Source organism: Epinephelus fuscoguttatus, linkage group LG14, assembly GCF_011397635.1.
Source record: "Epinephelus fuscoguttatus linkage group LG14, E.fuscoguttatus.final_Chr_v1".
Taxonomy (NCBI): domain Eukaryota; kingdom Metazoa; phylum Chordata; class Actinopteri; order Perciformes; family Serranidae; genus Epinephelus; species Epinephelus fuscoguttatus.
Genome location: NC_064765.1, coordinates 36,545,593 through 36,569,071, shown reverse-complemented (window position 1 = coordinate 36,569,071; position 23,479 = coordinate 36,545,593). Strand labels below are relative to the sequence as shown.

The 23,479-nt window shown below is 40.8% G+C and overlaps 1 protein-coding gene across 1 annotated transcript in view; it reads right to left on the bottom strand.

Annotated features, from left to right (window-relative positions):
- Nucleotides 1-23,479, bottom strand: part of bach2a (BTB and CNC homology 1, basic leucine zipper transcription factor 2a) — an 84,872-nt gene that overhangs the window by 10,927 nt on the left and 50,466 nt on the right. Inside the window, exons 3-4 of the mRNA XM_049596251.1 lie at nucleotides 13,385-14,809; nucleotides 507-713 (exon numbers count right to left, since the gene is read on the bottom strand). Coding sequence (XP_049452208.1) covers nucleotides 507-713; nucleotides 13,385-14,809 — 1,632 coding nt within the window. The remainder of the gene's footprint in view (nucleotides 1-506; nucleotides 714-13,384; nucleotides 14,810-23,479) is intronic.

The following is a 23,479-nucleotide window of genomic DNA, read 5'->3' as shown; positions in this document are numbered from 1 at the left end:
CGGCATCATCAGGTCAGCATGACAGCAATACGCTCAGTTGGTCAGGTGAGACTGCTTTCACCAGGAAAACTACAGCATCAATCATTTGTTCAAAGTGACCTAGATGACTCTTGTCTGTCACAAGCAAAGGCAGAATTAGTGTGACACTGATCCCTCAAAACTTGTTTAGATTGTGTTTTTATCAGCACCCTTTCCCACTCTGTACTGCAACTACTGCACAAGAGTTTCCCCCAGGATAGATTAAGTTATATCTTACAATAAACTGGAATGATCAATTAATATAAACAAACAAAAGCTCAACAGCAGAACTTCCTCATTTTTAACATTTTGCTTGGACATGATGGGGAATCACTTGCTGCCTAACAATGTAAGGAGCTACAGTCCACCACTATGGCCACCAGAGGGTGTGCTCCATCACTGAAAAGCACTCTTCTATTACGAGCAGGATGCTTTTGTTCTGAATGATGTGTGAGTGTGCTCTATGTGTGTTTGTTTTCTGATCATACCAGTTTGCGGATCTCGCACTCCAGGTTCTGGATGCAGTCCAGCTTCCTCTTGCGACAGCGCTGGGCGGCGATGCGGTTTTTGCTGCGCCGGCGGATGTCATGGATGAATTCCAGCTGCTCTGAGGTCAGCTTGTGCATCTTGATGAGGATCTGGAAGTCATTGCGTGGCAGGTTGGTGATCTGGTCCACAGGGAAGGGCAACTTTACCTGAAAGGACCACAAGGATTTGTTTTTCTTTTATTGAAATAATTGCAAATCAAAATGAATCACTTTCACATTTGAGTCATGTGATGACAACTGAGTTATCTCCATGACAACTGAGCAAACTTACTTTGCTGATGATGATGGCTATGACATGTGGTTGAAAGCCCAGAAAAAGTTGGTACGTGGACCTTGAGTCAGGATTATTTTGACAAACTACTGTTTCCAAAATTGAGAATGAGCTTTCGGGGAAAAAAACCCAAAAAGTTTGGTATGGTCACGAACAGTGTCCTCTGACTGTCCAGCTGCCAAAATCCAGAGGAGACAATTAAGTTGATACACAGTGTTGCTATGCTGGTCTGAGTCATTTTAAGTTAGTACTATGGATTTACATCCAGCACCTTATGAGCAGGGTGGGTTTTATGGACTCTTCTTACCCTGGGTTCTGGCCCTGCATACGGCCTTGAAACATAGATGTATAACAATAACTAGATTCATTCATTCCTGTGAAAGTTGCTAAGTGATGCAAGAAGCCAAACAAGTTCAGCTTCCTGGGTATAAAATTACCTAAATCTCCTGCATGATTGGGCCAATAGAGCAAACATGCTACAGACTACCCACTTGAATGTGAGTCTTTAATTGATGATGGCTTGTCGTGAGTGATGAGATTTAAAAGCAGAGTGCTGATCCACAGCTAAAGTCTCCACATATATTGGTTGCATCCACAGCACGGCAGGTAAAAGAAGTTTACCTGTTGGAGGTGAGCTGTTTGTAGAGGTGCAGTAAGAGCCTGTTGTCTGCAGCTCTTCATTTAACATCTCACTGTGGCTGTTTCTGCTTTTACTGTCCTCACTGCTTTATTATTAGACGTGTCTTTATTGAAGAAAAGCCGCTGACAAAGTCCAGCCAGTTTAGTGATAAATACATTCACTGAGCTTCACAAAACTTCTAATTTATTCTCCCATTTATAATCTGTGGAGCAGCTCCAGAGGTTCTACCCTATGACATCACAAGTTTGAGACTTCTCTTTCTGGTTTATCATGTTCACAAATGCTGATTGAACTTTCCTGGGCCATGGTAATAATAATATGCTGTAATTCTTAATTTAGGTGGTGTTCCCCAATTAAAGACAGACAGGATGAACTACATAAGGCAACTCCCATTTTCAACACAAATATTAAATATATCTTTTTTAGCGATAATTCTGAAATTGCCCAATTCCTATGTACACCTACATGTTTGTACACACCTGTCTAATGTAATGGTGACACGCATATCGAGACTTGCACTGATGATGACTTTATGTTGATATATGTGTTATTATTATTGTTATTATTATTATTATTATCATTATTGTTATTATGTTTCACTACCACCCAGCCAAATTTAAATGAAACAAAATCAACAAATTCATAAAATCAGGGTTAAAAATAGTGAGAAAATAATCTACAGCAGCAACATGCTCCCACTCATTGCTTTTTTTTTAGTTTGTGACCCCACTGCCCAGCAAACAACAGCCTATGTGTTTTCTCTCTGTTAGTGCCATGATTTACCGTAAAGAACCACTGATCAGCCGGCTCATGTCCATGCATCAGCATTAATGAGGTGCTTTGCATTGACCATTTATGGTTGAATGTAGGCGTGTAGAGGGCAGGATATGAGGCTGGTCCATGTGCCAAGTTGATTTGAAATTTATAAATGGAAATTGCATACTGGCAGGCGTGCACATGATATTATGAATCAGAACATTTTTTGGCGAACATACATTTCCTCATTTGTACATACACAAACATTTACTGCGGATTCTCTGCAGAATTTTATAAATGAGGCCCCTGGTGTTCAGTAATATGAGTAGCATTCAACAGAAGTCATCAGATGGCGGTTAGTGCGGGGTAAAATGCACTAGGTGTCAGTATGATACTGTGTATTGATCCCAGTAGCTGTGACACAAAGGGAACACAGGCTGAGCTCTTTGTCTCAGTGGCTCATGCTTAAAGGTGTATAAACATTTTTATTATTATTATTATTATTATTATTATTTTACTTTTACTAATCTATATCAGATGGATTCATACTGTTTTTTCTTTCTTTTTGTGTATCTTAATTCATGTAGTCACTCTGGTTAACTCTAACTTTTTTATTCTCTCTTTCTTCACAGTCTTATCAATGCATTCATTTATCCCTTTATTTATCTGCCTATTCATGTGTTAGTATTCTCTCATTCATTCACTGCTTTGTTTGACTGCTAAGCTGTAGCTGCAGCCATCTAAAGCTGAATTCTTACTTTTTAAATATTGCTTATGAATCCATTGATGACTGAATACTCAGTTGACCACGTCTCCTCTGTGTTCGCTCCATGTTACACTGCAGCAGTGTAAATCAGAATAGTGTGCTGCGGCAGCCCATGCTGTTTTCTTCATACAGCCAGTGTTCAGCATAGCGCTGCCAGCATACCACGATGACATCATTCACTGCTCTGACAACAGAGCAAAGGGAAAAGAGAGGAAAGTGTGTCTCTGTGTGAGTGTGTGTGTGCTGTGTTTAGGTGCTGCCTGTCCTTTACTATATAGACATCTAAATATAGCTCCATGACTCTCAGCAGTCACATAATAAGGTTGGAATGACAAAGTGAGCCCTGGATGGTCATAAATCCCCTCACCAATCTCTCTCTCTCTCTCTCTCTCTCTCTCTCTCTCTCTCTCTCTCCCTCTCTCTCTAGTGCTCTGGTTTCCATTTCTAACACTGTGTGTATCGTTTGAGACAATCATTCCATCACTTGCTGGTGTTTAAAAAAGATAAAAGAAAACACTTGTTTAAAGCTTTAATCATGTGCACACACACACACACACACACACACACACACACACGTACACACACACATATATATATTGTTGTAAAATAACTGTGACTGTTGTACCTAATACAGTGGGCTACACCCAAACCTACAGAACAGGATTAGAGCCACAAGATATTCTTGAGTCTTGCGTAATTTTCGATGATATTTGGTTTACGGGATTTACATGAAACATGAAAAACCTGGTTACTCATATCCATGTATACATGATCATCACAGTATGCAGTATGCAGCTGTGTCTTCATTTCTCACCACCTCAGCTGTGATATTCTGTGCCAACAAAGAATGTTCAGAAACCAAACTGAGCTTTGCTGCCTGTCTGTGTAAGCACTGACTGCTATGACAACAGTAAAGAATAATTTTTATTCAGATCAAAATATGGAGAAAAAAAATCCTCATCAATCAAGTGTAAGATAGTTTGGATTCACCTTTCCTAAAGAATCCCAGTATGGACAAATTACTGCATCCCCATTATAGCTTTGTGATATTGGGCTTTATAAATAAAATTGATTGAAATTGAGCATCCTGCTTTTAAAAATTAGGTAGGTGGGTTTAAGTAGTATCAGTTATAAACCAGTTTGCAGTTTTGTGCCTTTGCCTTTTGAGGCAACTTTAACATCAAAGTCTCTCAGCTGCACGTTAAATAGAGCTGGATATCTTTAACATGATGATACCAGTATCAACACCACTACCCTTCAAGCACCAAGTCAGGTAATCCGCAAAAAGCTGTGTAAGGGGACCTGGGGACTTTGACCTGGTGTGTCATTGATGGCCACAGTGGCTTTGTCACATGAGAGAGGCAGACGAACTGACACTGCTTGGCACCGTGAATGGAACATTTATTTCTAAGAACACCCAATCAGAGCTGTTGATAGGTGCACTGAAGTTTCTGCAGGAAGGAATTTTCATACCATCAGAGTACATTCAGTCTGCGATATCACCTCAACACAAAGCATTTAACAGCAGACCAGGAGGTCCGAGCTAGCACAGCCTCTGATGCTAGTGCTAGCAGCCAGCCTCATCAAGCCACACTCCAGGTGTTCAGACACAAACTGAGTAAAGCCTAGTTCACATTACAAGATTTTCACCGCGATTTTGATGTCGCAGAGGATCTTGAGAGCCACCTTGGGTCTGAGGTGAGTCGGCAGATAGTCTGCCACAACGAGACATCGTGTGTGAACAAGCCTACGAGCAAGTTGCCCCCTCGTCTCGTCTGTGACTGGGATTGGATATCTGGCATGCTAGAAAACTGGAGAAGTGTGACACGAATGACAAAGAGCATCAGCCAGTGAGAGGCGGGATACATCCCACGTCAGCATGCAGGAGGACAGAAGAAATGTGAGGAGGAGATCTGGCAACACTGCGCAAACAACAACAACAATGGCGGTGTCCACAGGATCACAGGGAGCGTGTTGTGCTTGGATCCAGGCCCTGGAGGCAGATCTGATTCAACACTGGGAAGAATATCCATGCCTTTACAATGTGTCGTCTCCAAAGTTTGGTGACGTCACCGTGTTATATTGGTGAGGGCTCGGGGAAGAAATCTTGTGGTGTCCACACACAGGTCGTAACGCAGTTGGCGAGACTCCTGCTGACAGAAACATACATCGCCAGGTATGAACACTCACCCAGTGAGGATCCTTTTGAGGCTTAATGGTGGTGGGAGGAGCATGCTAAAATGTTTCCTAACCTGGCAGTAAATGCACAGGATGTTTTTTCCATCTTGGCATCAAGCGCAGCCCGTGAAAGAGACTTCCTCTGCTGGATTTGTAATTTATGAACAGAGAACCCAGCTTAATGTGAGTGACTGTAGCCTGTGTGTGTTTAATCACGGGTGTGGGTCGGGTCGTGAGAGTTTTATTAACGGGTGTGGGCAGATCTGGCCTTGACTTAGACATAATGATGGCTGCAGATTTTTTAAAAATGGACCCGTGCCTTAAAGTGATACCACTACCAATAGAGCGCGTCATCCGATACTTGTCATGTGTATGAGGTAGCATGTAGTTTCGCAATACTTTGAAATGTTTTGGTCGCATCTTGGCATGTTGAACTGCCATCTCTGTCAATACACCACGCTTTACCACACCACAGACTGTATGGGTCGGAGTGTGAGTTCCGTGCCAGAGACAGTTGGTAAGAGTCTGCCTGCACACACACAATGACAGTGCTAATTGTTAGCATCACATGACTAACTTTACCGAATGCTTAATATCCAGTTTGATGTCAGAGTCGAGCCATTTAAGTATCTGTGTGAGTTTGTTGGGACCGATTTACAGCTTGGTGTTGGATGTTAGCAGCTGCTGCTGTGTTAGCTCGTGCTCATCTGGCAGAAGTTGCTAACTGATGTTCTCCAAGAGAACAGCAACTCCTGGCGATGGCAACAACAGAGTTCTTGCTGATCCGGCAGGTAGTCGGGACGTTCTGGGATCAGACTTCCCTGCACAAAAAGGATCAAATGCAAGTGTCCTTTGACAGAAGAATTTTAAAAACTTGGTAATGCGTTGTTTTAGTCGATAGTTTAAAGGTACTGAGTACTGATACACATCCCTATTATTTAAGCCTATAAAATATTTGCATTGCATTTGTAATTTATAGTTCTATAAATTTCCTACCATAACCACTTTTTGCAGCATCCCATCAACACTATCATCAGATCACATATTAAATAGGCTGCTCTGGATTTGTTAATGTTGCATGTGACTGGCTGTTTGTTACCGTACATATCACACCCCCTTCATGCGCATGAACTGGTGCTGGATTGAGAAAAAGCAGGTTTAACAAAGGTAATTGGTAAGATGTTGAGTAATCAGTTACCCTGCCAGTGTTGAACTTAGTTAAGTCAGATAACTCAATGAAAGCCTTACTTTGTCAGACAACCCTGCTCTCTGTAATTTATATATCAATATCTTTTTTTTTATCTGATAACTCAAATATTTGTTAAATAATCAGTAAAAAATCTACTTTTACAAGCCCAAAATACTGATCTTGTAATACTCCTTTGATAATACTTCAGTAAGGAGGAGACTAAGTAAAACGGCAGAATGCAAAGTGGGTGGAGAGGGTCTTGATGGGCTGGCCTAATTGGAGAGGGCAGATCTGGGGTCAGGAGCAGCAGATGGTAGAGGGAATGTGGCCAGGACACCTTCCACCTGCCTACAGGGCGCCCTAGGGTGTGTGTATGTGTGTCCGCTCTATGGGTGAGACAAATAGGGCAAAGAAGTGGGACAGACCCCACACACATGCATATACATGAGTGATATATGATGTACACACGCACACACACACACACACTCTAAATACAACAGCACTAAACCTACATTTTCAACAAATTGAAGTTACAAAAGGAAAGAAGCGATCCTCTGGGGCCCATGAATTTCAGTAATAATTTCCATGGTGATAAATCTATTAATTACTGGTACTTACTGGTAGTACAAATAACAGACTATGTGGCTTGTTGCTAGCTGTTGTCAAGCTAATGACTATTAGGACTGTGAGTCTTCCTCTCCAACAGTGCAGCTACAGGCTAGCGACAAGCTACACTGTGTCGTCTTTAAGGTGTTGTTTTATTTTCTTTCAATCTTGCTCAAGTAGGCAGCGGCAATCAAAGTCATGTTCATACATCATGCGATAAGTCAATAACGTAAATATTGTGACAGGCCTAGCTGCCCAATGTGCACTGATACCTGTGACAAATATGCTCCCAAAATTAATCTGATACAAAAGGTTTTTACTCCCAGCTCATCAAACATCGACGGTCAGTCTGTGGATTTTCACGTCTACATATGACACACTGTTGTTGAGTCTGCTGTTGACGTTCTGGGACGCTGTGTCAATTTACACCTAAAAAAAATTCACTGTGTCTTTTCAAGAAACACTTTCACAGGAAATGTACAGTTTCTGCTTGTTAGATGCATACAGTCTTTTTCAAAATAAACTTACAACATTGGTAATACACATCTGTGGCTCAACATTCATATAGGAAGCAAACACTGGGCTCCTCTGTGAAGGTCTGGTGTTTGTTGGACCATCCACCGCCCCTCCTGCCTGCCCTATAGGGACTTTTCCAGCTCCTTAAACCACGTTGTTTTGTGGCTGTGTTTCAAACTGATGCCGTCTGGTGGCGTATCATACCACTGCGAAAGGATGGCTTTTTGTGTCGGTGTCTGTCACCCAAATCCCTGACTAAGCAGCAGTATTTGACAACTTCAGAATGAGAGCAGGTTGTCTGATAACATGACTGCCTCTTCTGCAACTGACAAAGTCCTACTTGTTTTAGGACAGTAGAAATCTGCATTGCATAACCCTTAAAAGCTCCTGATGACCCAAAGTCCAAGTATTTGTATGTGGAGTTCATCTTTCTCAACTTTTTTTTTACCATTGAGCATTTATAAGATGTCAGAGCAGCAGAAACTGCTTATAGTGGGTAAAAAAATAGTTCCACATAGTACACTACACACATGTATAGTTTTTATGAGAACACAATTTAAAACAAATAGAGTGGGTCTGTGGTAGTGACCCCTGTAAAATGGCTCTCCAAGTGTCTGCTCCAGTATGTCTATTCAGAATAGCTGAGCACCTTATGATACATTAACCTCTGCAACACATTTAACTGACTCATCCATGGGCCAGAGGCCACAGCCACTCACATCTAATAAAGATAATATCCTCTGTGTGTGTGTGTGTGTGTGTGTGTGTGTGTGTGTGTGTGTGTGTGTGTGTGTGTGTGAGACAGAGGGAGAGAGAGAGAGAGAGAGAGAGAGAGAGAGAAAGAGAGAGAGCTCCAGTATAAAACTCATCTCACATCTCGTCAGATATTGCATGTGCTTAGGCATCACCATGGCAACCATACAGCTCTCTTTACTCCTAGGAGTATGTGTTGGAAGTGTTTGCGTAATTTCTCCTGAGAGAAAAACTGTCTAAGAATAGTCCCAGCTGTAAATCACACCTAGAATATGCTGGAAAACTATCACTGATACATGCTAGAAGCACGTGAACATGTGCTGTTGAAATTTGCTTTAATAAGAGGCCAGCTATATATAGAGGTGGTCAATACTTTGGTAACATAAGGTAGTACAGCGATTTCTGTACAGGCTTATGGTCACGACAGCATGTCTTAACTATTAATGCCATAGATTGTTATTCTCAGAGTAAGTTGGGCTACTCAGAAATGTCATCAACTGACACGAGTGGTTCTTTCAACACTGTTCAGTTTTTTGCTTTTTTTTTAAAGAATAGAATTTAATGTAATTTTAATTTGCCTGTATTTCCACATCACACAACAAATGTCTACATGAATGGACAGATGAGAGTGTGTGTGTTTGAGCCATGTTGATGGGGCATTCTGAGCCTGAGGGTGTTTTCACACCTATAGTTCAATTGCTCTGGTCTGAATCAGTTGAGTTTGTATACTTGGAGTGATTTCCCCTTCGTTTTGGTTTCTATTCACAAGTAAAAAAGATCCAAGCTAACCAAAATGCATCACTACAAACAATGTGCACTCCGCTTACTGGTCAGATGTGTCTAGGGCGGGATAAATATAGGCAGAGGGTCCTGTGTACTTGAGTAGTGCATAGCCCCTTAACCCAATTTAACACAGAGCCACAACAGAGTTGGCATTTTCTCATAACTCTAATTATGTGGGCAATACACCAGGCAAACTATGCCAGCAGAATGCTGAATGCACTTTGAGGAAATGTCTTGAAACACTATCCTGCTTCACACCTTGCAAAGTAGATGTGCTGCTTTCATGCAGCTAAGTAGAATAAGGGAGCTAATATTGAGCTTGTGCGAGAGCATACTAACCTTCATCGTATTTAACTGAAGACATGTTTGGTAAGTGTGATATTCTAACCCTTTTTCACTAACATTTTTCGTGGCTTCAGGAGCCATTTGCTTCAAACTTGTGAAGTACACCTGGCAGTTTGGTCAGATCAAGGGCGGAAGACATTATCACTACAAGTGAACCATTCTAGAATTTGTTTGGGACCAGACTGAGGTCATCTCCTTGGACCTCATCCATCTTGATATGGTCCACACCTGAGTGCAATTACTGTGCTCATTAGGAATGAGGGAAAAAAATCGATACAGCATAGTATCACAATATTTTGTGTGGTGATAGTGTATCGATACACTGACGCGAAGTATCGATATTTTATTATGTACATTATGAAATGCATAATAAAAACAGTTGCTTTTTCAGTCCCCTAGATGGTGCTAATGTTTTCTTCCTGGTGAGGTCAGCAGAGGTCTCAGTCAGCGGCATTTGGCAGAAGGTTAATCAAAACAAAGATGGAGGCACTGGAGAAAGAAATCAGTAATGCTGCATCTGTTTTTAAATCAAACGTCGAGACTTATTTTGGGTTTTTTAATGCGTAAGGAAAGTAGGATCTGAATATGACACGAGATTTGCTAGCAGTGTCACATGAGAATAAAATACTCTGGGAATACTACGAACATGAGGGCTCACCTCATACACCCCCATCCAGAGATAGCGTTAGCCGCTGACGGCCAAGCTAACACTAAACCCGCTCTGCCAAAAAATAAACCAACAAGAAGAAAATAACACAGTCCATCACCTACTTCATGAGATCTGCATCCATACAGCGTTGGTGAAAATGAAGGATGGTTAGTGTGGTTACATGCTAACCACACTAGAACCCAGGTATGTGACGCCATCCCTATGTTTCTTCACTGACACAGCAGAACCCAAGCTCTACGGAAAGGTGAAGCATAAGTTGAGGAATCCTTGAGTACAGCAGGAAGGGTGACATTAACTTGTGACACCTGGACTGCAAGTCAGTGGATTCATATGTGACTAATGGTTAGAACATAATCTGCCCTTGATCCAACTAAACTATGAACTACCAGGTGTACAGTAGTCTGCAAATTTGGACTACATAGCTCCTGTAGCAACTCTAAATTGTCCGTAGGTGTGAATGTGAGTGTGAATGGTTGTCTGTCTCTATGTGTCAGCCCTGCGATAGTCTGGCGACCTGTCCAGGGTGTACCCTGCCTCTCGCCCGATGTAGCTGGGATAGGCTCCAGCCCCCCCGCGACCCTCAAGAGGATGAAGCGGTTAGAAGATGAATGAATGAATGAATGAGCTCCTGTAGCCAGGTGTACATTGCATTTTGGGATGCAGCACAGTGTGCAAACTGTAAAGAAAAGATTGTTAATACTTGAAACTTACTGAACATGTCTTCAGTTAAACTTGTTAACGGTTAGCATGTCCTTGTACATGTTCAATATTAACCCCGTTATTCTGCTCAGTTATCTGAAGGCAGCACATGTTATTTGCACAGGGTGTAGCAGTATAGTGTTTTTAAGAGGTTTCTTCAAAGTGTATTCAGCAGTCTGCTGGTATAGTTTATATACTTATAAACTAAGAAGATAAATAAATAAATAAGATATATTTCTCAGATAATTACCACAGTTGTTGAGCAAATGCTAACTCTGCTGTTGCTTCATATTAAATTGCACAGCAATGTTTCTCTCACAGAAATATGCACTAGTGCAGAGTGCACAACCTTCTTCCTGCATCTACTTTCTTCCTCCTACCCCAGACACATCTGAGCAATAAGCAAGTTGAATGTTCTCATGTGGTTTGTAGAGATGCAATTTGGTTCGCTTGGATTTTTCTCTGTGTAAAAGAAACAGAACCGAGGGGAAAACGCTCCGAGTTTACAAATTCATCAACTGATTCAGACTCGAGTAAACAAAGTATAAGTGTGAACACACCCTAAGAGTCTACATCTACCATCACCACTCTGAGGCTGTATTTTGGCACAAACATAATGTTTACCGTGTACCTGGGCTACTGTTACACTACATTTGAGCAGAGGGCTGTACCACAAAGCAAGTTTAACAGGCTCTCTGTGGCTGAGCTGGCTCGATAGACCCCAAGGCAACAGTCAGACATAGCAGGTACCATGAAGATGGTTAACCGCTTGCTCTGTTAAATTGCTCTGGCTTTGTGCTTCAGGCTCTGTGCGTGTTAACATAAAATGTGAAATGACACATTCAGCATGTCATTTGCCACTTACAAATAATCAATTGTGTGCTGCCTACTTCCATCTTTGAAGACTATTTGTATGCCTCCACGCACCAGTCAAGTTTCTCTTGCAATTTACACCCATGTCTTTGAAAACATGGATGTTTCACACACATTTTTACCCGACAGCACAGAAGATCTATACAATCAGCAGTTTCAGGCTGGTCACCCAAGATTAGTGTCACCAATTAAGAAGGGAGATTTTTTTCTACTTAAGATATTTAACAGACATTTCCACTTCTGTTCCTGAGATATGACATTGAGAAATGGCCAGAAAACTGTTTTATGCAGAATATAATGATGTCACACTGAAACTTACCTTTGACCTTTTGGATATAAAATGTCATCACTTCATTATTTTATCCTATTAGACATCATAATTAGCATATGAATTTGTGAGTTATGGCTAAAAACAGATTTTGTGATGTCATACTGACCTTGCCCTTTGACCTTCGACCATAAAATTCTAATCAGTTTATTCTTTAGTCTAAGTGGAAGGAAATTCATGGAAGATGTTCTTGAGATATTTTGTTCACAGGAATGAGACAGATGCAAGGTCACATTAACCTTGACCTTTGGCCACCAAAATCTAATCAGTTCATCCTCAGGTCCATGTGGATGCTTGTGCCAAATTTGAAAAATTTCCCTCATAATGTTCTTGAGATATTGAGTTCATGAGAAAGAGACAGATGAGAAAATAGTGACATCTGGGCATTTGTGCCAATTTTAAAGACATTTCCTTGAGGTGTTCTTGAGATGTTGCGTTCACAAGGATGAGATGGACATATGGGGGTACACCCATACGTAGGGACAAACAACCTGAAAACAATGCCTCTGGACATGCCTCTCGCCAGTGTGGATGCATAAAAAGTACTGCAGTCAAACGCAACACTGTTGCTTCAATAAAAGCAAAAAAAGGAATGCTGATAGAAAATTACCAGTTGTGTGAATTCACAAGTCTGTATAGCTGAGCCTATTTATAGTACTACTCTGTTTATTGCTAATATGACAGCTGTACATTCTGCAGCTCTGATTCAAAAATTATACTCAAGAACTGCATTTAGATCTGACACTGTTCCACGATGACTGATATGTCTTTACCATTTCAATTTTTGGACAAAGCAAAGTGAAATTGATTTTACTGACTGAATATTATCTGTGATAAATACCAGTAGACTAATCAATTACCTTTAATATACCAGCAGTGTAAAACAGATTTCAGCAAATTAGAACTAGGCATATAATATGTAATTTCATATGCGAGAACATGTCACCCTGATTAAATGCTTTACAGAAGGCATCTTTTAGAGACAGCTTGGGCAGATGGACCTGAGAACATTACAAAACATTCAGTAGCTCAGTAAGAGCAACAACAACGTTGTGAATAAAACAGAATATTCTTGCTCATATTTTCTGCAGTATCGCTTTCAAACCAGTGGAAGGATCCAGACTAGGTCAGTCTTAGGAGTAATCAGCAGACTTGGCCTGCTCACTCAAAAGTCTCAAAGAGTAACTGGGTGTTGGTCCAAAAAAATCACTGCAAAGCAGAAAACCCAACAGCACTCACTAATAAGTATAATACTTTGAATATAGTGGATTGCACAGAAGCAGTCAAATGGACGAGTTTCAGCTCATAGCCGTCCTCAGCGTTGAGGACGGCTATGAGCTGAAACTCGTCTGCTTTGCAGTCTTAGGAGTAGCCAAAGACTGCCTTGATGCTAACACAAAGTGGAACCTGAGCAAGGAAGTAGAAGAATAAAAGAGCATACTAACCTCAGGGCCAGAGACTCTAGAGACGCCACTTTCACTGTCTCCCTCTGAGAATGAGCCTGATTCGTCACTTGAGTTGCCGCCACTGGCACCAAATCCCTGTTCACTTTTGATACTGGTGCAACCCTGAGACAAGACCACCTCCCCGCTGTGGGGGTTCCTCTGCTCCACTACCCCAGCCAGGCAGTGAGACAGTCCAGAGGTGGAGCCTGAGTGTGGGGATGAGGAGAAGTCAAACTGGGGAAGGCTGGAAGGTGAGCTACCACTGCCTGCGTCCTCTGGGTAAGAGAATGAGGAACGGGAGCTGGAAGTCTGGGTTCGGGGCTCAGATGGGGGAGGGGAATGGACTGATGTTTGGATGGGAACAGGGCAGCTGGTGGTGAGGCATGACCGACCAGAAGAGGGAGCCTCTACCTGCATCAGGGTTGAGACTTTTTCTCTGAACTTATCATCCATGTAAGAATGGGCCAACATTTGTCGCTCGCCGGCTGCTGAAGAGAAAATGACACTGGCTCTGTCTAGCTCCCCCTCATGTTTAGAAGAGGAAGCTTTAGAGGCTGGCCTTTCCACGTTCTTGCCAGTGCCAGTCAGTGCTGCTGGTATGACATCTGCAATGCCAGTCTTGAGGTCCACGCGACCCAGAGATTCCCTCTTATCCCTCTGCCTGTCTTTGACTAGTTCCCTGTAGTGGTTGAGGGACAGTCTGTTGGTGAGTAGCTGCTGGATGGTGGTGCTGGGCATGCCACTGAGATCTAGGCCGCCTCTCTGGAGGTAGGAGCGCAGGCAGGAAGAGGGTGAACCTCGACTCGGAGAGTGCTCAGTTGCTACTGGAACCCCTTCTACCTCCAGCTCCATCTCCAGTACCTCTTCAGTACACAATTCTGTGTTGCAACCACTCCTTTCATCTCCTTCTTCCTCAAACACAAATGGCTCCTCTTTGATCCTGGAGGGTGTAAGAAGAGTTTGTAGAACAGCACTGCTGTCTCTGAGCTGTGAGCTCACAGGGCTGACTGAGGTATGGTTGGCATCATCGATGCCATGATGGTTTTCTCCATTGTGCTTGTTATCACAGATCTGGTACTGATACTTCCTGTACTTAGGACATTGAGAAAGGTCAGCAGGAAGTGACGCAGTGCTTGCTATATGTTTGGTTTGCTGCCTCATCTCTGCAGAATCGTCTGAGGATATTGTCTCAGGAAAGACTGCTCCCTCGGCCGTGATGTCATCACCATAATCCGCCTTGCCATTGGTGGCAACTTGGCTGTCATTCTGTAGCTGGGCTTGAAGGAACCGAAAGCAAGAGTCCTCCAAATTGTGAACACCCAGGAAGTCAGCGCACAGGATGACCTCATGGATGTTTTCCCGACTTAAAACCAGCTTGGCTGTATAGGCAAATTGGAGTAGTGGAGCAAAACCCTTTGCTGTCACCTGTAGCGGAGAGAAATGTGAGATGAAAGAATGGTTTTAATGCCAGTGCCTTCAGCATCCACTTCAAAGTGACTAAATATTACACCAAAAAGATTCTTACATTGTGGAGCAACAGACACAAACGAAGGCAGCCAACTAAATTACCTGTATCCACACCTGGAATGGGCAGAGTTTAATTAGGAAATGGGTGGGACTTAACAGAAGTTGTTATTTTAAGCCTGAAATTAAGGGTTCATCAGAAGTTGCTAAATTAAATATTTATTTGAAAATTATTTACAAAGCAATCTCAGGATTCTCATCATTTTTATCACAAGAGTAGGAGATTGAACGCAGCTACCAAAATGCGGGTTTTCCTTCAGCACAAGTACGGATATTGAGACACATTACTCAGATGATACTTGCACTCCTAAAAAGTACATTATCCATACAGAATACTCATTTTATCTGAGTATTTGGCTCAACCCTACTCAAGTCAAGTTCATGTTTATATAGCTATTGTTAGCTAGCGCCTTGAATCACAGTCTCGATTGCCACCTCTACAGACCACCTTGGCAAGAGGAGAGTGGGCAGCAACTCGAATCCAGCCCACACAAACCCCAGCTCTGGGGAACTGTACAGCCCTGATTTCCCCATGGATCAGCATACTTTCTGTTGCTGCTGTTACAAAGGTTAGACCCAATGCTCCAATTGTGACACCTGGTGCTGGGGGTTTGTGCTGGCTGAATTCAAATTCCTGGCAAAGCAGTGAGGACGCATGGAGTGAGTGATGCTTGATTTGATTTTGCGCTGTCCTGTGAGTTATTCTAAGTTTTGCTACGTCTTACAGAGTCAGCATTTTCTTATAGAGTGGTTCATATGATTTTCTACAAATTTGCGCCCCACTAATGAAGTTACAGCCTTAATGTACAGTTACATAATTAATGTTAAGTTATGGAGGTTAGGTTTAGGCAATAAAAGTTATTGAGGTTAGGTTTAGGAAAAGAAACATGGTGAGGACATACCTTAAAATGACTAAAAGTTCACACGGATCTGAACATGAGATTCCAGGGGAAAGTCCCGGGCAAAAGTCAACAAAGTCCTGTCATACTCACAACTCTGTCACTTTGACTTTTTTTCCATCAGAAATAATGTTTTCACACTTCAGTTACTGCATCTTTGTTGTACTTCTGATTAATGTTAAACTACAGTGAACAAAACACAACACTTTGGTGTTTGTCACATTAAAAGCTTATCTACAAAGAAATGGCTGCATTTAATGTGAAAATTCTAAAGGAAGCATTAAGTTTTAGCATAACATAATTTTGGTAAAAAGGCTAAGAAGAACGCCTGACATGACTCTTGCTGTACTCGTGGAATGAGCGCTGTAGAAATGGACATTATAACTGAAATTATCACGACAGCAGGTAAACATGGAGGTTTTGAGTTTGCATTAACTGGAGAACAAGGGGAAATTAGAAAAAAATGGTAAGTCTGAAATATAAGCCTGTCCCTAACATAAGCCTCTTTGCCACTAAGGCCACTTTTGAAAAACTTAAAATAACCTACAGTACAGTGCTTTTGTTCATTAAATATTGAGAACACAACAATGTAATATATGTAACTGAGGGTGGACAAAATATTAGAAGAACCTGTAACATATATACAGGAGTTTCAATTATTCTAGTCAGATATTGGGACTCTGAGAAACTGATTATAGCTACTGTACTGTTTCTTCACAGTAACAGAAAAACAACATTATGGCAATAATTATGGGGGACAAAAGGAATACAGATGGCGACTTTAACAAAGAGGTGGTGCACTGGAAATGGATGAAACTGAATTTTTCCCAACAGGCATCCAATACACTTTTTTTCATAGTCAGTTATTTTGCCATATTGCCGCCTTATTAATCTTATCTGTCTTATCTTCTTGCATTTATCTTTCTGCCCATCCCTGTCTCCCACCCTGCATCCTCTCATCTCTCCTGCTTTCTTCTTGTTCACCACAGTCAGCTCCTACTGTATGTATTTCACATGTGTGTAAGTGAGAAAGGATGTTGTACTTACTCTATATTGCTATGTATGCATGTGTGTGTATGTGGAAATATCCGTGTGTATATTGGTGTTCGTGTAAGCCTATTTTCAGCTAGCATCAGCAGCTGCTGCGTCCTGAGCAGAAACACATCTGTACAGAGAGGAACCAGGAGAAGCTACCAGCCTTACTAATGAGAAGCAACAGAGAGAGAAATATGGCACAGAAAAGACACAGGATTAATCAATGAGTGTGATCAATCACTATCCACTTACAATCTGCTTTTCACCTTTTATTTCACCTTAAGTAGCTGTAAGGTTAAAAATGTTATTCCACACTGTCTGCTAGTCTGATATATATTCTGTTTTGTTTTGTTTCGTTTTAATGATGCATGCAAATCCTCTGTCCTGGTATTACTAGATCTCAGTGCTGCATTTGATACAGTTGATCATAATATACTACTTAGCAGATTGGAAAAGTGGGTGGGACTCACCGGCACTGTGCTACCCAGTGGTTCAAATCTTACTTACAAGATAGCGACTTTTTTGTGTCAATTGGTAACCATGAATCTGAGCGAACTACGATCACATGTGGGGTTCCTCAAAGGTCCATTCTCGGACCACTTCTATTCAACATCTATATGCTATCCCTAGCCCAGATTATGGAACATCACAACATCTCCTATCATACGTATTCTGACGACACACAACTCTATATCTCAGTGTCATCACATGACTACAGTCCCTTACTCTCATTGAGTAACTGTATTCATCAAATCAATGACTGGATGTGCCAGAATTTTCTCCAGCTAAATCCAGAAAAGACAGAGGTATTAATTTTTGGCCCTAGAAATGAAAGGGCAAAGATCAGCGCCCACCTTGGCTCTATGTCATTGACAGCTACAAATCAAGCCAGAAATCTTGGTGTTATTATTGACTCAGACCTGAACTTCAACAGCCATTTAAAGTTTATTACTAAATCTGCCTATTACCACCTGAAAAATATAGCTAGAATTAAGGGGTTTCTGTCTAAACAAGGCATGGAAAAACTTCATTCATTTTAAGTAGGTTGGATTATTGCAATGGCTTATTTACAGGCCTTAACAAAAAATCAGTCAGACAGTTGCAGATGATTCAGAACGCTGCCGCCAGAGTCCTTACAAACACCAGGAAACTGGACCATATTACGCCGGTCATTAAATCGCTACACTGGTTTCCTGTGAGTCAAAGAATAGATTTTAAAATCTTACTGCTGGTCTACAAAGCTCTGAATGGTCTTGGACCAAAATACATGCTTGATCTATTGGTTCCCTACGAAGCATCCAGACCCCTTAGGTCATCTGGAACAGGTCTGTTGTGTGTTCCAAGAACAAGAACCAAGCAAGGTGAGGCAGCATTCAGTTATTATGCTCCTCACCTGTGGAACAAACTTCCTGTAGATCTGAGGTCTGCTCAAACTGTCAGCTCCTTTAAATCAGGGCTAAAAACACTATTGTTTACTGAAGCGTACTCTTAGATTAAATACTTACCTGCTGTATTCTACTGCCCGTACTTTTTAACTACACACTGCTGATTTATGCCTTTTATTATTCTACTTCTTTTCTTATCCTGACTGTTCAATGTATTGAGTCTGTTTTTATTTTATGTTACTGTATTTTATTATTATTATCACTATCATTCTTAATTTCTATTTCCCTTATTAATCGACTGTTTTTATTGTTTTAAATTGTGTCTTGTTACTTTTAATGTCTCTGTAAAGCACTTTGAATTACCTTGTGTTGAATTGTGCTATACAAATAAACTTGCCTTGCCTTGCCTTACCTTGCCTTGTTTTAAAGCTGTATGGTATATATAGTGAAATATATATTTTTAAAAAATCTACATATTTTTGGCTTCATTTCAATACATTTTACATTTTTTTACCAAACTCAGTCTGACATATCAGTATTTGCTGTCTAACATATTTTGGATCTTCACCAGAATTTAAAACCAAGTTCTGTAGGACTGAACTATTTTCAGCTGGTCCAACAACTGGTCAGTAATATTTAAGGGATGAATAACAACTCTCCAGTTCAATTGTAAATCAAAAGATTGTAAAAATGAAATAACACTTTGTTAAGCCTGAGCTATACAATGGTTTGTTTCAGCTTGTTTATTTGATACGTAGAAATTTCACCTTTGTGTCCTGACTTTAAAGTTCAAACACAGAAAAAGGGTATTTTATTTATTCCTAAACCTAACCTCTGTAACCTTATGTTAAGGATGCAATGGGGTGCCAATTCTTACTGTACGTTCACACCAACTGCAACCAGGGCTTGCAAAGTGGCGGAAGTCATTCATTTTCAACGAGAGCTCAGCGACTTGAGCGACTTGGGTGACTTGGGCAACTTGGGCGACCTGGTCGTCAGCCAAAATGACCGGAGCAGTTCCGGAGGAGAGTTAAAACTCGTTTAACTTTATGGTAATGAGCTCTGACTCGGTTCGGCGGCAACCAGTTGGAATGCTGACGTGCTTGGATGAAGCGGGTCCCAGAGAACAAGCCATGTAACTTTGGTTCCTACAGCACACTTGTTCCGACAATGGATAACGAGAAGTTTATTACTTGTGTTCACGCCCACTCAGTCCTTTATAAAGTGTCACTGTTCGGTTACAGAGACCAAAATAAAAAGAATGAGGTTTGGGACCATGTCACAGAGGGAGTTGGTTGGTCTGGTGAGTTTTAAAGTGTGTAATGTTAGTAATAGAGGAGAGAATTGCAGGCTAATGTTGCGAAGTAGAATGCAAGTCTTCCTTGCTTGGTTTGAATGGGATGACATACGTTTTCTGTTTTCACTGACAAAACATAACTTTCTGTAGGCCAAATTTGAGCGTTTTGACTGGACAACAGCAAGCAGCAACTACGCTGCTTTCAAGCCAGTAGTCTGCTTTGCGTCTCCTTTAAATTGGTTTTGTGGAGCAGCGTTTTAAAGCTGCAAGTCTGGAATTTTGGCTGTTGCCAAGTTAGATTTTTTGAGACAGACCATAGTTGGATAATCGGTAAAATGTAAACATGTCAGTTATTTAAAAATTCAGCCCCGTACAGTTGTTATGAATGTTGAAATCATAAAATATAAATATGTTTATTTCTGCTGTAAAGTAAAGCTTTGGAGCCAGCCTCAAGTGGCCATTACGGGAACTGCACTTGCATATTGGCAACATGTTTTGCTGTTGGGAGTGCTTATGTGTTTATTTTTCAGTCTCTGAAGTTGCCACTTACTGACGGCACTAGCATGTTCCCTGCAGACCAGTGTGTTACAGGTTAGCTTGCCAGGTCCAGTTGTTTGCCAGTTAGCCCTGTGAGTAATCCCTACAATTCACCAGACTCCTGCTGTGCCACTCACTGTTGTGTCCAGATCATAATACAGAGTCAATAGAATTATATGGTTAGCAAGAAACAGACTTGAAGGAATAAACATGCTTCAAGATGTGTTAAATGGATTGAAGAATGAGTCATTATGCAGCTTTATTGATCAACACTGAGGTGGATTTGTTTTATCAAGTGCATTTGAGATGAAGGACAAATATACATGCCAGATGTATATAGCCTGTAATTCAGTATTCTTTATTGTCATTTTACAAGAACCATATTAACTGATGTTTTTCTAATGCTAGTGTACAACAGTAATATGGCAGTGTCCTTTGTCCTGAAAATACTAAATTCCACACCCAAATCTGTTTACCTCTGAGCCACAGTGAGTTGGAGTAATTTATGAGAGGAGTGAGCGGACAGCAGAGAGGATGTGGAAAATACAGCCATGCTCTGAGTCATTAGTGGAGTAGTAAGGTGGAGTCTGAAGTGGTGAAGGCCTGTACAAGTGATTACTGTACAAGGTGGAGTAACACAGACATATTAATCAATGTGACAGATCTGGGGCTTTCTATGGTAATGTCAGCCACCGGGATCAGGAACTGAATGGAAGTGGCAGCAACTAACAAGGTAACTGCATTTACATTCATATCCAACATGTTGTCTTTTTTTTTTATAGTAAAATGATACATAACAGGTGAGACAAGACAACATCATATATAAGGTGACTTCACAAGGCTGACACCTTAATTATTAAAAAGACAAAATTATAAAACAAGATAATGTCACTGAGGGAGTAAAGCAGTAAGGATTGCCATGCCTCCTGGCACTGATGTATTTTATGGTTAATTATGAGGTCAGTTTCTCCATTATTTTGTGTTTTGTAAAGAGCTCTATCTAAAGTAAGATTTTTACTTTTTTCTTGTTCTTCCAGGTTAGGGGGGTGGTCTAGGCGTAAACACACTGAAAGCAATAATTGATTGATAATTGATATGTTTCATTTGATGAGCGTCAATTGATGCTCCCATGGCACACTGCAGGCATCAGATATGAAATGCCAACACCAACATTATTTGAGGAAAAGATTGAAAATCAAGCAAAATTTTTGTAAATAACAAATACCCCCATTCATTTTCTATCAGGTTCTCCATTATCTGGTAATTACCTGTTTTAGACAAGGAAACACATTATTTATTTAAATCTATCCAGACATAATGTCTGGTGAAAATACTTCCCTCTGAGAATATGTAGCCCTAAGACTGAGCCCTGTGCCTACAGCAAGCAAATGCTGCTCTCTCTTTAAATAAGCACTTCTGTTTAGGGATGCACAATACAGGATTTTTTTGCCAATATCCAATATGCCTATATACTATAACAACTAATTTGGCTGATAACAGATATCAATATATCCATACATTATGGAAAATTATGCAACTTTCTTCCCTGAATCCTCTGACTGAGTATACCTCTTTGTCTGTGCCTGTGTCCTGGTTCATCTTTATCACTTTATGTATTTTCATTTATTTACTTACATAATACCCTGGGTTAAGACCGTGCATTTTTGTTCACATTGTGTAGTCCTGATATTTTTATTGTCTGATTTATATAAAATTAAAAATAAGGTTTTGAAATGAAGATCCCTCAGGAAAATAACACTTCACAACCTTTTGTTTCTAAGTGTGTTGTTGTACTTTGTGGTGGTTTAATAAATTTGTAAAACAGAGTTTACTTAGAGGAGCTCAAGTTGAATGGGTGGTAATTTGCTTGTTAAGCATACTGCTGTACTGTGTGGATGGTTTAGCCCGCTGGCATCTAGCTAGCTATTTTAACCGCTTTTATCTAGTGAGGACTTTAGCTTGCTAGCCATTAGTTAGCTTAGCAGATGGGTTAACGTCAGTTGGTGGATCAAAAGAGGATAACGCTACATCACAAGAGGACAACACAGCACTGCAGGACTCATCCTTGGACATCATGTAGTTTTTGGACTTACCATAGGCAGGATGGTGTGGTGTCGTAAGTTACTGAACTTCAAACACGTGGATTTACTCCTCTGAGCTCTAACATGCATCCTACATAGACTTTCACATGGGCCCAATTCTTTTATTGTTCAGTATGTTTTATTCTTAACAGTTTGCTATTACACTGGAATGAATTAACTCATTTGGGTGTCTGGTTACGTTAAGGTGATTGTGAATATTATCTTCACACAAGGGTTTTACAATTTACTATATTGTAAGTCCTTTAGCACCAGAGAGTTAGTAACCGAATCTTAAGCGCTTAAGACGTGTTATCTTTGGTTACTGGTCCTTTCATCATTATTTCTGCTTCGTTGCTCTGGTGGTTATTAACACAGTATGAGCCGACTGTGTACAGGGTTACACGTCTGTTAATCTGTGTGTTTTAATATTTGTCATTTATATTCTTTATACATACTTATATATCTTTCATATATTATATCAATCATATCAATCAATCATATTGATTTGTTACTTGTGCTGTATCATTTACCTGATGTTTCGTACATGTTAACTGATTCCGATATTTCATTTTAAAGCCAATATTGGGCGATACCAATGACATGCCGATATTATCCTGCATCCCTACATAATGTGAATAACCCATGTAGCTATCAGCTGTGTGCTCAAGATCAGACTGGAGATGTAACCACTTTGCTGTTTTCCTACTTTTGTACTTGAGTTAATACAACAAGTAATTTGTTATTACGCCAAAAACCTACAAAGCAGCAGGAAAGTACAGCCTGCACTGAGCTGCCATGTCATGTCTACCAAAGGCCATTTGATTCTTCCGTGAAGTGCAGACATCCACTGTTTCTCCATTTCTACTTTCTGCTTCATTGACTTTGGTCACTGGGTCCTCCTTTGAGGCTCCAAAACTGAAACAAGGTAAGAGTGCGTGCCTCAAAGCAGTTTGATGCACCTCACTATGGTGTTGGTACACGTTTGGCCAATTAAAAATGCAGGTTTACTTAAACACTTTGAGTGTGTTTGATCCATTAAAGCAATGAGTACTACTTCTATACTGTGGTTGGGGGCGGGGTGTGACAGACGATATATTGCCTAATAAGTAGAGTGATGGGGTAAGTGAAATCCAGCCGCTCAATATAAAGGAGTTTATCAGTGATTTATTTCCAAAAGTGTCGTACGGGTGAGCAGTGTCAGATTGAGTAGATGTAATCTGCTAAGGTGTTAGAGGGGCACAGCTTGAATCTGAAAGACCCATTCACAACAATTTGTGCGAACTCTTTTCTATCCATCCAATTGCATGTCCTTCTCTTTTAACCTTTTTTATCCATTG